The following is a 20,669-nucleotide window of genomic DNA, read 5'->3' as shown; positions in this document are numbered from 1 at the left end:
CCAAACTACTAAACTATTGCATTTTGGCCACTCTGTTAGTCAAAACCGTCAGTTTCGACGAAAATTCAAAACGACGTCATTTTGTTAGGGGCTACTTTATCACTTTCTGAACATTAGAGGCTAAAATGAAAACGGCTGATAGTTTGGGAGGCTTTTTTATATTTTTTTCAAAATTTTTTTTCTTCAAAAAATGGCATTGTAGTAGCTTACCCATAACAAAACGACGTCGTTTTGCAGTTTCCGTCCAAACTGATGGTTTTGACTAACGGAGTGGCCAAAATACAATAGTTTGATAGTTTGAGAGGTTTTTTTATATTTTTCCCTAAATATAAGTATGTTATTAATTATTAATTAATAATATATGGTATATAGTAACATATTAACTAATTATTTAATATATACTAACTACAGTTAATTAATTATGGTTAGTATACTAAATAGTTAATATTCTATTAATTAATTACAACATCGCGAACTTCTTCACATTTATGAAGAAAGCCGAATATGTTTTAGATATACATGTCACAGTCTAAACCGTTAAAACACAAATCGCGCCAAATTCCAGTTGGATTGTAACAGGAGAAACCCAACAGAGCCAGATCCGGGCCGGACCAATAAGCGGCCCAAAGAATTTGCTTTTCGCTGATCGGTCACGGTGTCATGGGGGTCCCACGCGCGCCGCACGCGTCAACTCCCCCAACAACCAAATTAAAAACCGTAGTCCCCAAATACAAGGGAGGTGGGTACTTTTCAAATGTCAAACAACGACTACGCTACGTGTCAGGAATCTAGTGGGTGGAAGAATCTAGAAGGCTACAGAAAAGTGTGAAATCCGAGCTCCCGTTTGCCTCTCGGTCGTCGTGGAAAATCTGGAGCCATAATATAAAAAGGGGTCCAACCCGAATGCGTGCAGCCGTTTACGCGAATAGCTCCGAAAGCGAAGGTGCTCAACATTCGCTCTTCTCGTGAGGTACATTCTCTCTCTCTCTCTCTCCATTGTTAATTTTTTTTTTAAGGAATATCAAATTCTGATTGATCTCTCTTATTTCGTTTTAGTTTAAATTGTTTTTCTCGGATTTTTTTTTTTTTTTTTTTAGGAATTTCGAAGCATTGCATGTAAGTCTGGGAATTTGACTTTGATTTGCAAGATCCGATTTCGAATATTGTTTTCCTTTGCTTGCGTATTTTTTAAGGGGAAAAGTTCATGATAATTGTGTGAAATTTGGGGTTTTGTTATGGTTTGTGAGCGTTCTTTTGCGTATTTGATTTTTGTCTTAGTAATGAATTATATCTCACGAAATTTTCGGTATTTTTCGTTTAGTTGAGTTATAATAGAACTATTTCGAAAATGTAGTTAATTGTTGTGCTTTGTATTTCGGGTCTGTATGAAAGCAGATTTTTGAAATTTCTTTTAGTACAGTTTCTCTTCGTCAATGGAATTTTGACCAATTTCTGTGCGTAATCTGATTACAAATAGAATGAATGTATATGCATGTATGTGTATATGTATGTATGTATTGTTTAGTTTCTACTTGATCTGTAAGATTTGGTATGCGGATTTGTTATTGATTGAGACGGACTTTTGTGCCAAATCGAAGTTTTTGTGGAGCTTCCAGCTTACACTATGAACGCAAAGTTCATGGAACATTGGATAAATGGCAATCTTCTCTCTTGGTTGCTTTGGCTTCTAGAAACTGCTTTTATCAAATTGAGTAAACGGAAATTCTGCAACTTATCTGATTGTCGTAGCTGGTTTTGTACTTCGATTTGGTTTCACAGGTCATATTCATTGATTCTTATTCTGATTTATGTAGATCACCTTGCTCACTTCCACAGAGATTCTACAAAGCTTGGCGTTCTCAACCTTTTAATATATATTTATTACTTGGGACATGGCGGAGGTATGCAGTTCTTTTCATTTCATCCTAGGGTTTCTTTTTTTTTTTTTTAGGTCGTGTTTTGTATTGGTATTTGTGTCTTCCCATCGTGTTCTGCAAATTGTCATGCATTCTATAATTGAATTCATGGCAGGAGGGTTACAAGGTTAAGTTGAATGTTTATGACCTAAGCCAAGGACTAGCTCGGCAGCTCTCCACATCGTTTTTAGGGAAGGCCATCGAGGGTATATGGTAAGTGTCTTAGTTTGGGGGAGGATGTAATGGTGGGATATGTGGATATGGGAGAATTCTATGAAGTTCCTCATTATTAGAATCTTGCATGACTGATTTGCTGTAAGAGTTGTAGATATTTCATTTGATTGAGACAGTACTGAATCCGATATTTTTTGCTTGTAAGATTATGGCATTATTGAGGTAGGAACTATGGGTGCTTGACTGTCAGATTTGGTTGGTTTCTATACAGACTGATATCATCAACCTGTCTTACTACTAACGATTGAGAATAGTACCATCAAACAAAAGTAGACACTGCAGTTAGCTTTCTTGTTTGCCGGATGCATCTGGTGAATATGTTTGTGTTCCTGACTCTTTCTTTTTCTTCTTTCAAGTTGAACATCTACAAGACACTAAATAATATGATGAACTATTGAAGAATGGAGTGCAAAAGATAAAATGATACCTGGAGAGTTGGATTTTAAATATAAAAACTTGATGAAGATTGCGGAAAGATAGTTTATTTTAATGTAGGTGTGTTTTTTTCAATGGTGCTGCATCCAAATTTGGTGTTTCTTAGATTGTCTATTTGATACTTCCCTGTCAAATTCAACTTGGAAGTCTTTCTATTTTATTTTATAAGGTTGTGCCTTGTGTCATTACATGGAGTTGAATATGTGCTATTTCCATTTGAATTTTAGTTGGGAATAGAACATTGTCTATTATATTTGATCCAGCCCGGTTTTTTATAACCTGGGTTGATTTTGGGGTAAGGCATCTTTGTAGCTTTCAAAATATTTTTCGTCATAATTTTTTCCCAGGAAGGCATAATTTGCTATGGCTGAATCTTAGAGTTTGATTATTCATTTATCTTTTGCTCAACAGGCACACAGGAGTTGTCGTTTATGGTAATGAATACTACTTTGGAGGAGGTATACAACATTCTCCTGCTGGATTGACACCATATGGTACACCAATTCGGGTGGTGGAATTGGGAGTCACCCATGTGCCAAAGGATGTATTTGAAATGTATCTGCAGGAAATCAGCTCCCGTTATACAGCTGAAACCTATAGTTTGCTCACACATAATTGCAACAACTTTAGCAATGAGGTTGCTCAGTTTTTGGTAGGTGCAACCATTCCAGACTACATTCTGCATCTCCCTAACGAAGTGATGAGTAGTCCAATGGGTGCTGTTATATGTAAGTTCTCTCTTCCCGTGAGATTTTGACAGTACATTGATTCTCGATTTTTTGAATCCCAAGTAACATAGGTGGTGGGTTTTGTTTCTTTCTATGTTAATAATTTCAACCAAGCTTATAGCAGGTTTTTCTTTTTTGTTGGGATGAATTATCTTTTGCTATTAGTTTATGTTTGGTGGAGTATTAAAAACATATTTACCTTTTGCCTTCCTCCTGTGAACTTGGGAATTGAGGGAAGGAGAATATTCTGAGACCTGAATAGATTTCAAATTATAGGCTTGTTTGATCGATAGAGTTATTGTCAGTGGTCAATTTGTGGGAAGGTGTTGTTTGATGTCCTCACTTATCTGAATTTGTGTTGTAGTGCCCATGATACAGAATCTGGAGACCACACTGAGGGCTGGTGCTGTCCCACAAGTTCCACAATTTAGGCCTCCGGCAGCCCAGCCTCCGCGAACTGTGTCCACCACAAATCCTGATAACAAAGCAAAATCTGAAGAGCAACTAACCAAGGCTGAGGAGCCAAAGACAACGGAAAAGGCATTGCCACCTGCTGTCAAACCTGCAGGTGACCCCCTTGGGAATGCCCGGAGCAAGGTGCAGGAGGAGATAGGCAAAGAATTTGCAGCAATAATGGCGACGGGGACATTGCGTGCAAGCGAGGCTGCGGCGCTTGCAACAAGAAGAGTTATGCAAAGATATGGGAACACGAGTGCCGCAATGCCGCAGAGGAGTTAGAATCAGGGGAAAAGATATTCTTTTCTATTAGTTGTTTAGACCGTCATTTATCGAAAGCATGGGTCTAAAAATGACCCCTCATGTGTTATTGACATTTTTATAATTTGACTTGTTCATTCTATCAAACGTTATGAGTTGTTTAGACTTGTTCTTCTATGCAACTATATATTATTACGCAATCCTAATATCTAACATCATTATTGTTGTCATCATCATCATATTAATAATATACAGGAAACAAATGCTCGAGTTGAATCAGATAGCTTGGTTATATTTATCAGTCCACTTGAAATGAAAAGGATCACTTTGTTTGATAGATCAAGATTCCCACTATTTCACTGGATCTATTTCATAGTCTAAATTAGATTTCATATAAAAATAATGATGTATATACACAGTTAAATATAACAAAATAAAATCTTGACGGTAAAATAGGTCATCTTTGTTTCAATTGAAATGGTGGAAATGGAAAAGAATCTTATTCCTTGCTTTGATTATTTCAATTTCCTGACTGTTCTGAATAACGTTCTTCATGGGAATCAAACATGTTATAAAAGTTCTTAAGGAGAGCAACTCATTTTGCAAGTCGACACACTTATCAAAGGTCCTTAATAGGTCTTTCTGGCATTTGAACATCCTTCACGGCTTACCACAATCTTGGCAATACCCAATCTTCCTGTGGTTGTTTTGCATTCAACGCTTCAATAGTTCTTCATATTACATCATTACCTATTCATTGTTCAGAATGCCAGAAAATCACCATGCTTGATTAATCTAGGTCTGAGCAACATGGTGTCTGCAATGCAACTGAAGTCGAATTAATATGATGAGTCAATCTTAAAAGTGCAGCATTATCATGGCAAGCAAGTTGGTTTGATTCACAGGATAATCCACTTGCTCAATGCTCAAATCTTATATCAACTTTCATCACCAACATGTGGGAATTCATAGACGAAGGCAACTAACCTTTTCAAATGCATGTTGATCTTGTTGGACCAAGATGAAGACAATGATTTAACATGATATCCGAATAAAAGTTTTGAGTTCGAACCTTATTTTTGTCATTCACCTCCCATTTAAATAAATATTCCAAGTGATGAAAGTTGGATTAAATTCATTATTTTCTATCGGCTTAACATTTTAGGACAATTGGTGATTTAGCACACGATAGTCTATCGGTGGATATTGAGATTCAAGTTATAACACATTGATGATGGAGAAGTGTATCTCTAGGTTGGACAGTATATTGAACTTTAATGTAACATAAATTGTTTAGAAACTTACATGCATTTTTGTCTTAATCACAAACTACCAAAGCATATTGTACATGCCAACAGTCAACGTACATTTTCATGCCAAAACCAAAGAATATTGGTGTTCTTATCTATGACACTAAATTTTAAAGAATATTACTGCATGCTACAATTTTTTACCTGATACTGCTCATGATTCTTTATTTCATCCTAATAAAAAAATAACCAAAAAAAAATAAAAATTACATTTATACTGTGATTTAGTACAATAGAATATATTTGCACTCATAAGTTTACCTTGAATCTACAGTAGTGTAAAAACTAACCAGAAGAAGCACCAACGTGCTATGAAATGGTAGCTGCAGCTTGACGGATTGATGGCACGTGATCTTGATCAGCAGATGAACTGAAATTTTCATTTTCTAACTCAACACTGGATTCTTTTGATCTTCTAAAAGCATCAGAAGGAATGTTGATGCCAGCAAACCCAATCATGACAGCCAGAGCTCCAAGGTAATCCATGAGATGAGGGGCAGTGCCCATTATTGAATCGACTATAGCTGCTATTGGAACCTGAATTGTAAGACCAGCTGTTGCTACTGTGGTTGTTGTCAGAAGAACGGCCTTGGCCCATAAATAATCACTCAGCACATTGTCTAACAGACCTAAACATGACGTAAAATATCAACGTTATCAAGTATCCATTGAATATATTTCTGAAAACTACAAACAATAAAATTTGAAAATCACCCCCCTTCATAAAGAATAGCATTTATTTGTTATATACTATGTATATAATCATTTGTGGCCTCTGGTTGTCTTATCATGCTGCGACTATAGATTTGGTATCTCAGTTGAATACCACAATCTTTCTACTCATTGGTACAAGATCTAGGTTCTCCAAATGCATCTATTTCTTATCCTAGAGTTTTTGTCACGCAAAGCATCAATGTTAATGTTAAATGATGCTCACTTACACAGGAGATGTTTCTTAAACCCTTTCCCCTTTCTTAATATGATAGGCATATCATGATCATGCATCAAGTCTAACACATACCAAAACTAGCAGCACCTGTTACAGCTAATCTTAGATGTTATTAAAGCAATGTAACTTTATCATTGGTGTTTACTTGAAAGGAAAAATGTGCAATTATGGGTAACATCAGGACCCGGGAGTAACTTTAACAATTGATGGCCAATAGCAAATCGGGAAAGACAAAACACAGTTTACTCTGCTAATCTATCCTACAAAAGACTTAGAGTGTATAAAAAGAGCCCCAGCATAAGCTTAAGAAAAGAAACCAATTTAGGATTCACATAACAACAGCTAACAGAGGATGGCAAAAGCCAGGTTGGGAAATGAATGCAGGACAAATGGCCACAGTAGAGAATTGTTTTCTTTTCTTGAAAAGTAAGCTTCTAATTTCCCCGGTAACAGCAACAGCAGTACCTTAAGTTTCTAATTTCAGATTAAGATTCAACCAAAGTTTCTCATTCACAATTGAAATATGAATATGAGGCACTAGATCCATTAACGGGCCAATTCAGGGAATGGTTGCAATGATGTTCATATGGCTATGATATAAGATCGCATTGAAGGATGCATTGAAAACTGTAAGAATTACCCTAAGGCCCAAACTAACACGATCCCTAGGCCTTTCTAGATTTTGCTTTTGGCTTTCAACAGAAAATCCATAAAGATAGAGAAACATATTTCCTTGAGAGAAAGCTTGAAGTCATGAACTCAATAAAACTATGGAAAGCATATGAAGCCTTATGATACTCGAAAAAATTCAAGTTCCCTAATAACTCTGATAACAAAGTTCCTCCTACCATATCATCCTTTTAGAAATGTAATACAAATTAAAAGGTACAATCACAGTAGCTGGAGATAAATATGAATGGTCAAAATGGAAAAATAGCAGCAGACATGAATATTTGTGCACATACAGTTATGTATTTATTAAATACTATGCCACATGGACGGAATATGCCTGATAAAGATATTCTGATGCCTCTAGAACATACAGGAAGATACGGACAAATGAAGGTTTCACATATTTACATACGCAAGCACACCATTTTAAGACAAATGATGAAACTTAGATACGAACCTTTACCAACAATTAGACCAGCCTGATCCCAGGTAAGCACGTCAAAAGGTTCCAGCTTGGTGAAGTTAAGAATAAGGGCAACAGGAAGGAAAATGAAGAGGTTGAAAAGCCCTAGAAATCCGAGAAACTGTGCCATACTGACATGTCCACTTTTTCCATCATCATCAGGTAGCTTCTTACGAATAAGGGTAATATACACAGCATACAATGCTGCTGAGACAAGTGCAAGAATGTCTCCAAGAAGGGGGTTTGACGCTGCAGTTAAGCCCGCTTCAGAGTCCCCTAAGCTGACAATTATTGTTCCAGCCATACAAAGAAGAACACTAACGAGCTTCAACCAAGTAAAATTCTCGCCCAAGAATGCTAAAGAGACCAAAAACGTAAAAAGACTGGATGCACTGCTTAAGATGGTATTTGACTGCAAGCAACAAGGAGAGGAACCAATTAGATCAGACTGGGTAAACATGTGGACAAATCAGATGTGACATGTGAAACATAAACTTAAAAAATGCTTACCGTGACTGTAGTATACTTCAAAGAGAGATTAAATGTGAGTTGTGCCAAAAACCAAAATGGGCATATCAATAAGCTAACTTTTGCCACTCTAGTGCGCGTCCAACGCCCTTTTTCATCAACTTGTTTATTCGAATTGCCATTGGCTTTATCCTGATCCGGCAAAGGACTGATGGAATCGATACCTTCTCCATGCTCACTAATTTGTCCCTCTTCCACAAGCACTGATGGAGTCGAACCACTAGCTTTTGCATCTAAATCACTCTCCTCAAGGAGAACAACCTGCTCTGACTCTCCCAAATCTTGCGAAATGCTACTTGTCTTCTTTTTCCAAAACCAAAAACCTCCATACTTATCCTCCAAAAAGCGCCCAATTTCAACCATGGGAATGTAAACCACAAACAATGAATTGCAAATGTAGGTGATGAGAAAAGGTGAAACCCCCGCATCTACAACAGACTGAACCACGAAGCTAGCAGCTATCCAGATACAAGCAACAGCAACTATGTATATCAAACCCAAAACCCATCTCCAAACTTGACTTGTCATTCTTTCCTATCCCGGTTTCAAATCAAACTTGTCCTCGATTCCCAAATTATTTTCACTTACCAATCCAAAAAAACTCAAATTCTAAGACACCCACATAGAAAAATCTCCCCCAGAATAAAAATTTATAGTACCCATGTCACAATTCACACCAAATACACCTTCAAAACAAGAAAAACAAATTAGGGAACAGAACGCAAAATCTGAACTTTTGCAATATGAATCTACGTGCAACATCAAAAAAAGGATTCTAGATCGAAATATATATGTAATTGGAACACAGTGCAAAATTAATAAAATCAAACCCAAGAAACCGCGTATCTTTAGCTGGAACCCAATATATTGAAAATTACAGTACATTACGTTCAATGAAACTTAAAAGAGAACTCAAAAAATGTACCTGCGTTAAGAATCAATGGGATTTGAAAGTTCATTGGCTTTCGTTTTTAGAGAGAGGGAGGGGGGCTTCCTGCGTTCCTGGTCCGACAGTCCAGTTGATTTTGATCTTCATAGTTCGTTAGTTTCTTTTCTTTTCTTTTTCTCCTTCATTTTTTTGGTTGCGTTTTCTGGTGGTTGTAGTATCCACCCGGTATCTAAACTTCAAAACGTTTTACTAGTGCAAGAGGCCCGGCCCACTTTGGATTCTAATATGATCTGATTAATGAAAATGCTTGTTTAATTTTCTATAGATTTTTGTGCCACTTGTATTTTACGGAAATAGGTTTTATGTGTATCGTCATTTAACATTTTAGTGATTGACGTGGTAAGAGCCACATGTATTATCACGTTAATTTGTAAATATAATAAATATTTAGACCATCAAGCCGTCCTCTATATTTTAGTAGCAGAGATAGTAAGTCATTATATTTTATTTTATTATATTTAACTTCATATATAATGTAGTTTATCATATTTTTTAAATAAAGTAAGAAGGGAGGGAAAGGTAGTGGTCTAGGAGTCCCATTTTAATACTTGGATCTGTCTTAGGTGCGATAGTCCAAAATGACACAGTTTTGGGTTTTGAACAATTTTTTTTAAAAAAAAATTAAAAGAAAAAGAAAAATATTAAAAAACTAAAACTATTAAAAAAATAAAAGAGAAAGAAAAAAAAAATCAAAGGCTTTGATTTTTCTTTTTCTTTTTTATTTTATTTTTATTATTATTTTTAATATTTAATTTATTTTATATTATTACTTTATAAAAATTATTTTTGTATTGCCCAAAACGACCCCAAACTGGGTCGTTTTGGGCTACCGCATGGTGCGGCAGTTCAAAACTACCGCACCTAAGCGGCTAAGCCGGAAACTCCAATTTCTCTTTACAAGTCAGAACAATCATCACCTTCCTTCTTCCCTTTCTAGAGCATTCTTTTCACTCCTCTCCCCCAATCGAAAAATGGCAGGAGGTGGTCTCTTGAGGGAATCATTCGGAGTTTGACGTCGGAGGCTGTATCGAAGCTCGGAGTGCCATGGGGTGTCAAAGATGAGCTCAAGAAGCTCAACAACGTAAATGATGCCGACGACTTGCTGGATAATTTCTCCACTGAATCTCTACGGCGAGAAATCATGGATGCGGAGGAGAGATGATTTCAACACTCAAAGCTGTGCTTCTGGTTGCGGAGGAGCTGCAGGCTGGGAGCTATGGAGTTAAAGAAAGGGCGAGAAATCATGGCGCGTGGTATGCAAGCGACAAAGGTGCGCGTCTTGATTTCCAAATCAAACCACCTTTTTTATGCTCTTAAAAAATATATATATATATGCTGCAGTTCCTTTAATACAGCCGAATACGGCAAGTCGTCCAGTTCGAAATTTAAACTCAACAACGGCAAGTCGTTGGTCCACCGCCTTTAGCTAAGGCGGTGGACCTAAGTCGGTGGACGTAAGTCGGTGGCATTGGCTTCTATATAAGGGCCATGGCTTCAAGGGGGAGTGAAACAGTGAGTGAAAGTCAGAGAGAGTCAAGAGGGAGTGAAAATCACAGTGAAGTCGTCTCTCGTTCTTGTTTTTTTTCAAGAGGGAGTGAATGATGATGATGCCCGTGGGATTTCGTTTTGAACCCACCGATGAAGAGCTCGTAGGCTTCTATTTGTTGAACAAGGTAAGGGGAGAAGATCTGGGTTGGGATGGCATCGGAGAGTTTGATATTTATGGTGAAAAGGCTCCCTGGCAATTCTGTGGTGATCAGGAGAAGCTTTACGTTTTTACAAGGCTAAAAAATCTAAGCAAAAATCGAGTGGCACGATCAGCGGGTTGCGGCGGTGTTTGGCATGAGAATTCTTCCGATAAAATCTATGATGCTCAGGGTGATGTTATTGGGGCCAGGAAACTCTTCTCTTTCAAGGTGAAAGAGGGCTCGTGCATGAAGAAATCCAATTGGATAATGCACGAGTTCTCATTAGTTGGGGAGGGAGAACGGACGACTGACTGGGTCCTGTGCACCATCCAAAAGAAAGAATCAGGATCAAGAGCTGGCGTTAAAAGATGCTTTCAAGATCAGTCTTCTCCCACCATCATCTCTGTTGACACTCCATCTCCATGCTATAAAGAAGAAGAAGTGCTGCTACTTGAGGATGGATCCCAGCAGAGAAAGAAGATGCGCTGCGATGTCAAATGTGATGGGCCTCAAGCCACTGGGACTCCATCAGAATGTCCATCTGAATTTGGAACGCCTGAATCTGAATTTACACCATCACAGAATTCAGTGGATATTGTGGAAGAGTCTAACACGCAGAAGACTGATTTGGAAACCCTAACAGCTACTGATAACTCTGATTCTGAGTTTAGTGTTTCATATGAATATTTGGAAACCTTGATGAGCTGTCAACTAGCTGATGACTCTGCGTCTGAGTTTTATGCTTCATACGGTTATCTGCCGCCACCGCCACCTCCTTCCCCTGTAGGTGGACATCTGCCGCTTGATGCATGGGTGGATTCTTGGGATCCTGAGTTTGGTACTTGCCTAGTTCGGGACAACCTATCTGCTGCATCTTGTTCAACACGTGTGTTGAAGGACCATGTTAAAGACGACACCAGCACCTTGTGAATGATCAAAACAGAGAACCAAAACTCTGTTTTACTGTTGGTGTCGGTTAAGATAGGAAAAGATTGTAAATTTTTTTTTGTTTGTTCAATTTTTTTGTAGCACATTGGTGTACTTGTTCCTTATTTTTGTTATGGGATATCCACTTTGTCAACTTTGCTCGAAATATCTCTTCTCTTGTAAAGTGTTGTCAAAGCCTTCTCTAAACAGTCAATACATGGGAAAATTCTTGAGTTGGGGACTTTCTGATCCTTGATTGAATTGTGCTTCATTTAAACATTCAATGATCAGGTCCAATGAACTTAAGATCCATTTTTTCTGAGAAAATAATATTCATTAAAGGTAAAAATACAATAAGGGTAGAAACCCTCACTGCTAGATCTGACCAGCAAGAAGCAATACCTGTAAAATACTAAACAACTGGAGATGTTGTTAAAGAATATGGTAAACAGGAAGAATAAAAAGAAGCCAAGATTTTAATCTTAGATAGATAATCACTTGGGACCCGGGAAAACAATGAATTGTCGTTAAATTGAGTTTTACTAACACTTTAGGTTTGTTGAAATACGTCTTTTTCATCTTAGTAAAACAATAAAATACGTAATATTCTTTAGGTTTCTCTGCCATTGAGCTTTATGACAGAGAAAGCTTTCTTTTCTAGCTTTCGGATAGTATGATATGATGACTGTAGCTGTAGGTACCTTGGGGCAAGTCAGTGAAATGTAATTTACATGCATGCATGCACGCACATATTTATGCATATGGATGGACGTATGTATACATATATACCTCGTATATGTTTATTTATGTATATGACCACTTAGGAGGAAGCCTGCCATCTTACTGGGAATCTTTTAAGCCTCCCCTAAGCCATTTGATTTAACTGATGTTACACCATTCAATGGCCCTGTTTCTGATTTTGCTTAATTACTCAATTCAGACCATTTGATCATGTGAGCTTGCTGCCAACAGAACTAGTCTGGAATTGTTTTCCTATGCTACCTTTGGGTTCCAAAGAAGTAATTACTACATGCTTGTTGCTTGAAATGCAAATAAAACAGAATTGGAAAAACACCTAGTAAAGAAGCTTGTAATTCCATTAAAGCATGTCTCCTTTGATGTTTCTGTCCATAAAAGTTTGGTCATTAATCGAACGACCTTTTTTCAATGATGTCTAATGAACTTGAATGTTATATCAGCTTGTATGTGCAGTTCTTTTCGTGTGCCATTTTGCAATTACTAACTAAATTTATTTTTATGTTCATTAGCATTTACCTTCATTCCCATTCTTTTGCCCAATCATTACTACCCTTGAAAAGAAATTTACTGGTATTATGCACTGGAGGTTGTGTCTTAATCATGGGAAGAACTTGATGAATCAATTCCTGGGATATCGATAGTACTAATTTGTTCTTACTTTGAGTATATTTGTGATTCCAGGCAAGGGCTCCAAGAACTGGTGAGGGATTTTTCATCTCAAATAATTTGAACTTTTGTTGCTGAAGTGCTTCTAAGCAACTCCTTATTTTCTAGATATATATGCTTAGTGCAAGAGACATGGATATGAGAAAAGCCAAAAAATAATCATCTGGATTTATGTTTGAGCATAACAGACCCCATAAATAATACTTATAAGCATTCGTTTTGTACCTATCTTGGTCCAGTGTTCCCAAAAGATCAACATATATGAGCATTTGTGGGCATAAAAGTAAGCTCAATTATTGACCAATACATATCAATTTAGTTAACGCTTGTATAAACTCAACTCGATTCGTTAGCTTGTTTATATATATTAATATATGAGAAATTAGAAATATCATATCTTTATCATACAATTGTGAAACCTTGTAATGAAAAAACATTTTTGACGGAAAACATTTTAGATCTAAACCTGGTTCCTAAGTATCGAAAGGGTGTAAATTTGAGGGGCCAAGTGTATTTATCCCCTTTTATATTTGTCCATTCAAACACTTGGGCTCAAGGTTCTTGCCTAAGCCTATAGGAATTAAATGTTTGATCCCAATGCTCTTGTAATTCCTATGCCCAGTTCATCGATCTTCAAAATAAAACAACCTAAATAAATAAATTTCTTGGTTTCCAATTTTAATCATCTCACTTGCAGAAGAAATCTATTAATTAGTGTACCAAGAAATCTATTAATCATCTTCAATTTCTTGGTACCAAGAAATCTATTAATTAGAGTAGAGATAAATGTACGTGTTTTACACAGAAGAAGTACTTCCACACCGGGATGCATTATGCCTTGAAGTTGAACCCCATTCTATGGCTTCTGCCACAGCTCGTTGTCGTTCCCTTAGGCTTTCGTCATCATGAATAATCCCATTTGCACTGATCATGATATGATCCGACGGTGGAGAAGGAGAAGGATTATCAAAAGATGTGGCCCCTGCATCTGGACAGCAGGTTCCAAGAACACCCAGAGCATTGACAACATCAGTGATCAAGGGACGAACAGATGGTTCCTCTTGGAGACACATGGCTGCTACTGCTACTGCTTGCTGTAGTGCTCTCACTGGAAAGTGTCCCTCAAGCTGTGGATCGGCTAGTTCCGGGAACCTTGGAGGATCCTTAAATACTGGTTCTGCCTGGTTTGGTTTCAGAGAAAAAAAAAAAAAAAAAAAAAAAAAAAATCAGCAAATTTTAATTACTTTTTACGTGTTAAATCGCGGTTTATGAAAAATTCTAATTAATACATGCTATTTTATAGACTATTATACGGTACCCATATACTAGGATGAAGAGAAACTGAAAATCACCCATTAAATTTTTTCCGCAAGTGTTAATTCAATAAATGATTTTTTTTTCTCGCTTTATCAAGATATATAATACTCATATAATAGTGCATTTCTTGAAAAATTCTGACTTTATTTATTAATTACTATTATACTACTCTCCCTCCTATGTAGCTCACTCCTTGATGATTAAAAAAATGAGAGGTGAAAAGTAAAGTCGTAGTTGAAAAATATTAAGAGAGTTTTAAAAAAATTTGGTTATATTTGTTTTAAGGTTTCCTTTTTCTTTTTTTCTTTTTTCCCGAATAATGATATTCTTAACACTCATTTAATACATGTTGACTTGAAGTATTTTGAGTGGCTTTTCATGTAATTAGCCACTTAAAAAAAAAAAATGTTATTTAAAACACGTCATGTCAGTGTGAAATGAAAGTGAATAGTAGTATTATATTCTTTGATGAGTTTTATTTTTTATTTTTAGTTTGAAAAAGTGTTATGATGTAACATAAATTTGAAAGCTATTTTGTATTTTGAGTTGTTTATTAACGTTTTTGTTTGGACAACCAAAAACAAAAGACAAACTAAAAGTTTGTTAATTTTAGGACAAAGTTTTCCTCCAAATTGGGTTGAAGTAATTTCCTTCAACCTAGTTTATAAAAGTGACATGCGTCATTTTTTTTTTTTAATAACATGTGAGATGCACATAAGTTTTTACTAAAATGTATTCTAACTTTGTCCCTGCTATTAAAACAACATATGCATCTCACATGTTCAAGGGAAACGTTATTTTTATAGATTAAGTTGAATGAAATTTCTCGAACATAATTTGAAGGAAAACTTTGTCCGTAATTTTACTAGATAACAAAATTCAACAAAGATTGACGAGATAGGAATAGTACATTATGCATCTCCCTAACGAAGTTATGAGTAATCCAATGGGTGCTGTTATATGTAAGTTCTCTCTTCCCGTGAGATTTTGACAGTACATTGATTCTCGAATTTTTTTTTTTTTTAATCCCAAGTAACATAGGTGGTGGGTTTTGTTTCTTTCTATGTTAATAATTTCAACCAAGCTTATAGCAGGTTTTTCTTTTTTGTTGGGATGAAATATCATTTGCTATTAGTTTATGTTTGGTGCAGTATTAAAAACATATTTACCTTTTGCCTTCCTCCTGTGAACTTGGGAATTGAGGGAAGGAGGATATTCTGAGACCTGAGTAGATTTCAAATTATAGGCTTGTTTGAACGATAGAGTTATTGTGTCAGTGGTCAATTTGTGGGAAAGTGTTGTTTGATGTCCTCACTTATCTGAATTTGTATTGCAGTGCCCATGATACAGAATCTGGAGACCACACTGAAGGCTGGTGCTGTCCCACAAGTTCCACAATTTAGGCCTCCAGCAGCCCAGCCTCCGCAAACTGTGACCACCACAAATCCTAATAACAAAGCAAAATCTGAAGAGCAACCAACCAAGGCTGAGGAGCCAAAGACAATGGAAAAAGCAGTGCCACCTGCTGTCAAACCTACAGGTGACCCTCTTGGGAATGCCTGGAGCAAGGTGCAGGAGGAGATAGGCAAAGAATTCGCCGCAATAATGGCAACGGGGACATTGCGTCCAAGCAAGGCTGCGGCGCTTGCAACAAGAAGAGTTATGCAAAGATATGGGAATACGAGTGCCGCAATGCCACAGAGTTAGAATCAGGGGAAAAGATATTCTTTTCTGATAGTTGTTTAGACCGTTATTTATCGAAATCATGGGTCTAAAAATGACCCTCGTGTTATTGACATTTTTATAATTTGACTTGTTCTTTCTGTGACCCGGTGTTGGAATCCAGAGTTGCCCTAAAATATTCAACTTTGCGGGAAAGCTTGACGATGTCGTGATTTATTGTATAATGCCTAACTATCAAACGTTTTGAGTTGTTTAGACTTGTTCTTCTATGCAACTATATATCATTACACAAACCTAATATCTAACATCATTATCGTTGTTGTTGTTGTCATCATCATATTAAAAATATATAGGAAACAAACTCTCAAGTTGAATCAAATAGCTTGGTTATATATATCATTCCACTTGAAATGGAAAGTATCATTGTGTTTGATGGATCAAGATTCTCTCAATTTCACCGGATCTATTTCATAGTCCAAATTAGATTTCATATAAGAATAATGATGTGTATGTTGTCATATCATTTAAGATTTTTAAATGATATGGCATTATGTATACTGTTTGATATAACATAACAAAATCTTCTGTTTCACTTGAAATGGTGGAAATGGAAAAGAAAGAATCTTATTCCTTGCTTTGATTATTACAATTTCCTGAAAAACGTTCTTCATGGGAATCAAACATATTATAAAAGTTCTCAAGGAGAGCAACTCATTTTGCAAGTAGACACACTTATCAAAGGTCCTTAATAGGACTTTCTGCCATTTGAACATCCTTCACGCCTTACCACCATCTTGGCAATACCCAATCTTCCAATGGTTGTTTTGCATTCCACACTTCAATAGTTCTACATATTACATCATTACCTATTCATTGTTTAGAATGCCAGAAAATCACTGTGCTTGACTAATCTTGGTCTGAGCAACATGGTGTCTGCAATGCAGCTGACATCAAAATAATATGATGAGTGAATCTTAAAAGTGCAGCATTATCATGGCAAGCATGTTGGTTTGATTCGCAAGATAATCCACCCGCTCAACATGAGCACAACGCTCAAATCTTATATCAACTTCCATCACCAGAATGTGGGAATTCATAGATGAAGGCAACTACCCTTTTCAAATGCATGTTGATCTTGTTGGATCAAGATGAAGATAGTGATTTAACATAATATCCGAATAAAAGTTGAGTTCGAACCTTATCTTTATCATTCACTTCCCATTTATATTCCAAGTGATGGAAGTTGGATTAAATTTATTATTTTCTATCGGCTTAACATTTTAGGACAATTGGTGATTTAGCAGATTTAGCTGCCAATAGGCACAAGATAGTCTATCAGTGGACATTGAGATTCAAGTTATAACACATTGATGATGGAGAAGGGTATCTCTAGGTTGGACAGTATATTGAACTTTAATGCACTGGTGTATATAACATAAACTGTTTAGAAACTTACATGCATTTTTGTCTTAATCACAAACTACCAAAGCATATTGTACATGCCAACAGTCAAAGTACATTTGCATGCCAAAACCAAAGAATATTGGTGTTCTTATCTATCAAAGTACAATTTTTTATCTGATACTGCTCATGATTCTTTATTTCATCCTAATAAAAAAATAACCAAAAAATAAAATAAAATTACATTTATACTGTGATTTAGTACAATAGAATATATTTGGACTCATAAGTTTACCTTGAATCTACAGTAGTGTAAAAACTAACCAGAAGAGGCACCAACGTGCTATGAAATGGTAGCTGCAGCTTGACGGATTGATGACACGTGATCTTGATCAGCAGATGAACTGAAATTTCCATTTTCTAACTCAATACTGGATTCTTTTGATCTTCTAAAAGCATCAGAAGGAATGTTGATGCCAGCAAACCCAATCATGACGGCCAGAGCTCCAAGGTAATCCATGAGATGAGGGGCAGTGCCCATTATTGAATCGACTATAGCCGCTATTGGGACCTGAATTGTAAGACCAGCTGTTGCTACTGTGGTTGTTGTCAGAAGAGCGGCCTTGGTCCATAAATAATCACTCAGCACATTGTCTAACAGACCTAAACATGACGTAAAAAATCAACGTTATCGAGTATCCATTGAATATATTTCTGAAAACTACAAACAATAAAATTTGAAAATCACATCCCTTGATAAAGAATAGCATTTATTTGTTATATACTATGTATATAATCATTCGTGGCCTCTGGTTGTCTTATCATGCTGCGACTACAGATTTGGTATCTCAGTTGAATACCACAATCTTTCTACTCATTGGTACAAGATCTAGGTTCTCCAAATGCATCTATTTCTTATCCTAGATTTTTTGTCACGCAAAGCATCAATGTTAATGTTAAATGATGCTCACTTACACAGGAGATGTTTCTTAAACCCTTTCCTCTTTCTTAATATGATAGGCATACCATGATCATGCATCAAGTCTAACATCTACCAAAACTAGCAGCACATGTTACAGCTAATCTTAGATGTTATTAAAGCAATGTAACTTTATCATTGGTGTTTACTTGAAAGGAAAAAGGTGCACTTATGGGTACCTTGACATCAGGACCCGGGAGTAACTTTAACAATTGATGGCCAATAGCAAATCGGGAAAGACGAGACACAGTTTACTCTGCTAATCTATCCTACAAAAGACTTGAGTGTATAAAAAGAGCCCCAGCATAAGCTTAAGAAAAGAAACCAATTTAGGATTCACATAACAACAGCTAACAGAGGATGGCAAAAGCCAGGTTGGGAAATGAATGCAGGACAAATGGCCACAGTAGAGAATTGTTTTCTTTTCTTGAAAAGTAAGCTTCTAATCCCCGGTAACAGCAACAGCAGTATCTTAAGTTTCTAATTTCAGATTAAGATTCAACCAAAGTTTCTCATTCACAATTAAAATATGAATATGAGGCACTAGATCCATTAACGGGCCAATTCAGGGAATGGTTGCAATGGTGTTCATATGGCTATGATATAAGATCGCATTGAAGGATACACTGAAAACTGTAAGAATTACCCTAAGGCCTAAACTAACAACATCCCTAGGCCTTTCTAGATTCTGCTTTTGGCTTTCAACAGAAAATCCATAAAGATAGAGAAACATATTTCCTTGAGAGAAAGCTTGCAGCCATGAACTCACTAAAATTATGGAATCATATGGAGCCTTATGATACTCAAAAAAAATTCAAGTTCCCTAATAACTCTGATAACAAAGTTCCTCCTACCATATCATCCTCTTAGAAATGTAATACAAATTAAAAGGTACAATCACGGTAGCCGGAGATAAATATGAATTATGGTCAAAATGGAAAAATAGCAACAGACATGAATATTTGTGCACATGCAGTTATGTATTTATTAAATACTATGCCACATGGACAGAATATGCCTGATAAAGATATTCTGATGCCTCTAGAACATACAGGAAGATACGGACAAATGAAGGTTTCACATATTTACGTACACAAGCACACCATTTTAAGACAAATGATGAAACTTAGATACGAACCTTTACCAACAATTAGACCTGCCTGATCCCAGGTAAGCACATCCAAAGGTTCCAGCTTGGTGAAGTTAAGAATAAGGGCAACCGGAAGGAAAATGAAGAGGTTGAAAAGCCTAGAAATCCGAAAAACTGTGCCATACTGACATGTCCACTTTTTCCATCATCATCACGTAGCTTCTTACAAATAAGGGTAAGATACACAGCAAACAATGCTGCTGAGACAAGTGCAAGAATGTCTCCAAGAAGGGGGTTTGAAGCTGCAGTTAAGCCCGCCTCAGAGTCCCCTAAGCTGACAATTATTGTTCCAGCCATACAAAGAAGAACACTAACGAGCTTCAACCAAGTAAAATTCTCGCCCAAGAATGCTAGAGAGACCAAAAACGTAAAAAGACTGGATGCACTGCTTAAGATGGTATTTGACTGCAAGCAACAAGGAGAGGAACCAATAAGATCAGACTGGGTAAACATGTGGACAAATCAGATGTGACATGTGCAACATAAACTTAAAAAATGCTTACCGTGACTGTAATATACTTCAAAGAGAGATTAAATGCGTGCCAAAAACCAAAATGGGCATATCAATAAGCTAACTTTTGCCACTCTAGTGCGCGTCCAACGCCCTTTTTCATCGACTTGTTTATTCGACTTGCCATTGGCTTTATCCTGATCTGGCAAAGGACTGACGGAATCGATACCTTCTCCATGCTCACTAATTTGTCCCTCTTCCACAAGCACTGATGGAGTCGAACCACTAGCTTTTGTATCTAAATCACTCTTCTCAAGGAGAACAACCTGCTCCGACTCTCCCAAATCTTGCGAAATGCTACTTGTCTTCTTTTTCCAAAACCAAAAACCTCCATACTTATCCTCCAAAAAGCGCCCAATTTCAACCATGGGAATGTAAACCACAAACAATGAATTGCAAATGTAGGTGATGAGAAATGGTGAAAACTCCGCATCCACAACAGACTGAACCACGAAGCTAGCAGCTAACCAGATAGAAGCAACAGCAACTATGTATATCAAACCCAAAACCCATCTCCAAACTTGACTTGTCATTCTTTCCTATCCCGGTTTCAAATCAAACTTGTCCTCGAATCCCAAATTATTTTCACTTACCAATCCACAAAAACTCAAATTCTAAGACACCCACATAGAAAAATCTCCCCCAGAATAAAAATTTATAGTACCCATGTCACAATTCACACCAAAT

General features: G+C 36.7%; 4 protein-coding genes and 1 pseudogene across 8 annotated transcripts; 3 read left to right on the top strand and 2 right to left on the bottom strand.

Annotated features, from left to right (window-relative positions):
* Positions 1–856: 856 nt before the first annotated feature.
* LOC132165279 (uncharacterized) lies at positions 857–4,238 on the top strand. Its single transcript, XM_059575773.1, has 5 exons — positions 857–970; positions 1,815–1,901; positions 2,032–2,129; positions 2,997–3,313; positions 3,678–4,238. The coding sequence occupies exons 2-5, from the start codon at positions 1,893–1,895 to the stop codon at positions 4,049–4,051; spliced, it is 798 nt and encodes a 265-aa protein (XP_059431756.1). The 5' UTR covers positions 857–970; positions 1,815–1,892; the 3' UTR covers positions 4,052–4,238.
* A 226-nt stretch (positions 4,239–4,464) lies between these two features.
* Positions 4,465–9,005, bottom strand: LOC132165634 (uncharacterized vacuolar membrane protein YML018C). 4 transcript variants are annotated; one of them, XM_059576278.1, is made up of 6 exons: positions 8,878–9,005; positions 7,935–8,638; positions 7,419–7,836; positions 5,631–5,969; positions 5,485–5,514; positions 4,465–4,847 (listed from the first exon to the last, which is right to left on the bottom strand). In XM_059576278.1, the coding sequence occupies exons 2-4, from the start codon at positions 8,478–8,480 to the stop codon at positions 5,650–5,652; spliced, it is 1,284 nt and encodes a 427-aa protein (XP_059432261.1). In that variant the 5' UTR covers positions 8,481–8,638; positions 8,878–9,005; the 3' UTR covers positions 4,465–4,847; positions 5,485–5,514; positions 5,631–5,649. The 4 variants fall into 4 exon arrangements, with proteins under 4 accessions (XP_059432261.1, XP_059432260.1, XP_059432258.1 ...); XM_059576277.1 differs by lacking the exon at positions 5,485–5,514 and having other exon boundaries at positions 5,602–5,969; XM_059576275.1 differs by lacking the exon at positions 5,485–5,514 and having other exon boundaries at positions 4,466–4,858.
* An 809-nt stretch (positions 9,006–9,814) lies between these two features.
* LOC132166010 (NAC domain-containing protein 41-like) lies at positions 9,815–11,767 on the top strand. Of its 2 annotated transcripts, none has more exons than XM_059576748.1 (2): positions 9,815–10,171; positions 10,257–11,767. In XM_059576748.1, exon 2 carries the CDS (start codon positions 10,500–10,502, stop codon positions 11,517–11,519), a length of 1,020 nt encoding a protein of 339 aa, XP_059432731.1. In that variant the 5' UTR covers positions 9,815–10,171; positions 10,257–10,499; the 3' UTR covers positions 11,520–11,767. The 2 variants fall into 2 exon arrangements, with proteins under 2 accessions (XP_059432731.1, XP_059432730.1); XM_059576747.1 differs by having other exon boundaries at positions 10,243–11,767.
* Positions 11,768–14,012: 2,245 nt separating this feature from the next.
* LOC132165839 (uncharacterized) lies at positions 14,013–15,965 on the top strand. Its single transcript, XM_059576521.1, has 4 exons — positions 14,013–14,125; positions 14,751–14,769; positions 15,166–15,220; positions 15,595–15,965. The coding sequence occupies exons 1-4, from the start codon at positions 14,013–14,015 to the stop codon at positions 15,963–15,965; spliced, it is 558 nt and encodes a 185-aa protein (XP_059432504.1).
* A 1,611-nt stretch (positions 15,966–17,576) lies between these two features.
* LOC132166522 (uncharacterized vacuolar membrane protein YML018C-like) lies at positions 17,577–20,669 on the bottom strand (annotated as a pseudogene).

This window comes from Corylus avellana, chromosome ca11 (genome assembly GCF_901000735.1).
Source record: "Corylus avellana chromosome ca11, CavTom2PMs-1.0".
Taxonomy (NCBI): domain Eukaryota; kingdom Viridiplantae; phylum Streptophyta; class Magnoliopsida; order Fagales; family Betulaceae; genus Corylus; species Corylus avellana.
The sequence above is the reverse complement of the archived record's forward strand: the minus strand, read 5'-3'. Positions and strand labels throughout refer to the sequence as shown.

What these genes read in the sequence shown, in the direction of transcription:
- LOC132165634 (XM_059576277.1), bottom strand. Translation starts at nt 8,480, where the DNA reads ATGACAAGTCAAGTTTGGAGATGGGTTTTGGGTTTGATATACATAGTT. An exon ending in TGAAGTATACTACAGTCACG is followed by an intron (nt 7,837 to 7,934) that starts GTAAGCATTTTT and finishes TGTTGCTTGCAG; the next exon opens with TCAAATACCATCTTAAGCAG. An exon ending in TGGTCTAATTGTTGGTAAAG is followed by an intron (nt 5,970 to 7,418) that starts GTTCGTATCTAA and finishes CGTCATGTTTAG; the next exon opens with GTCTGTTAGACAATGTGCTG.
- LOC132165279 (XM_059575773.1), top strand. An exon ending in AAGGCCATCGAGGGTATATG is followed by an intron (nt 2,130 to 2,996) that starts GTAAGTGTCTTA and finishes TTTGCTCAACAG; the next exon opens with GCACACAGGAGTTGTCGTTT. An exon ending in TCCAATGGGTGCTGTTATAT is followed by an intron (nt 3,314 to 3,677) that starts GTAAGTTCTCTC and finishes TTTGTGTTGTAG; the next exon opens with TGCCCATGATACAGAATCTG.
- LOC132166010 (XM_059576748.1), top strand. Translation starts at nt 10,500, where the DNA reads ATGATGATGATGCCCGTGGGATTTCGTTTTGAACCCACCGATGAAGAG.
- LOC132165839 (XM_059576521.1), top strand. Translation starts at nt 14,013, where the DNA reads ATGGCTGCTACTGCTACTGCTTGCTGTAGTGCTCTCACTGGAAAGTGT. An exon ending in TCCAATGGGTGCTGTTATAT is followed by an intron (nt 15,221 to 15,594) that starts GTAAGTTCTCTC and finishes TTTGTATTGCAG; the next exon opens with TGCCCATGATACAGAATCTG.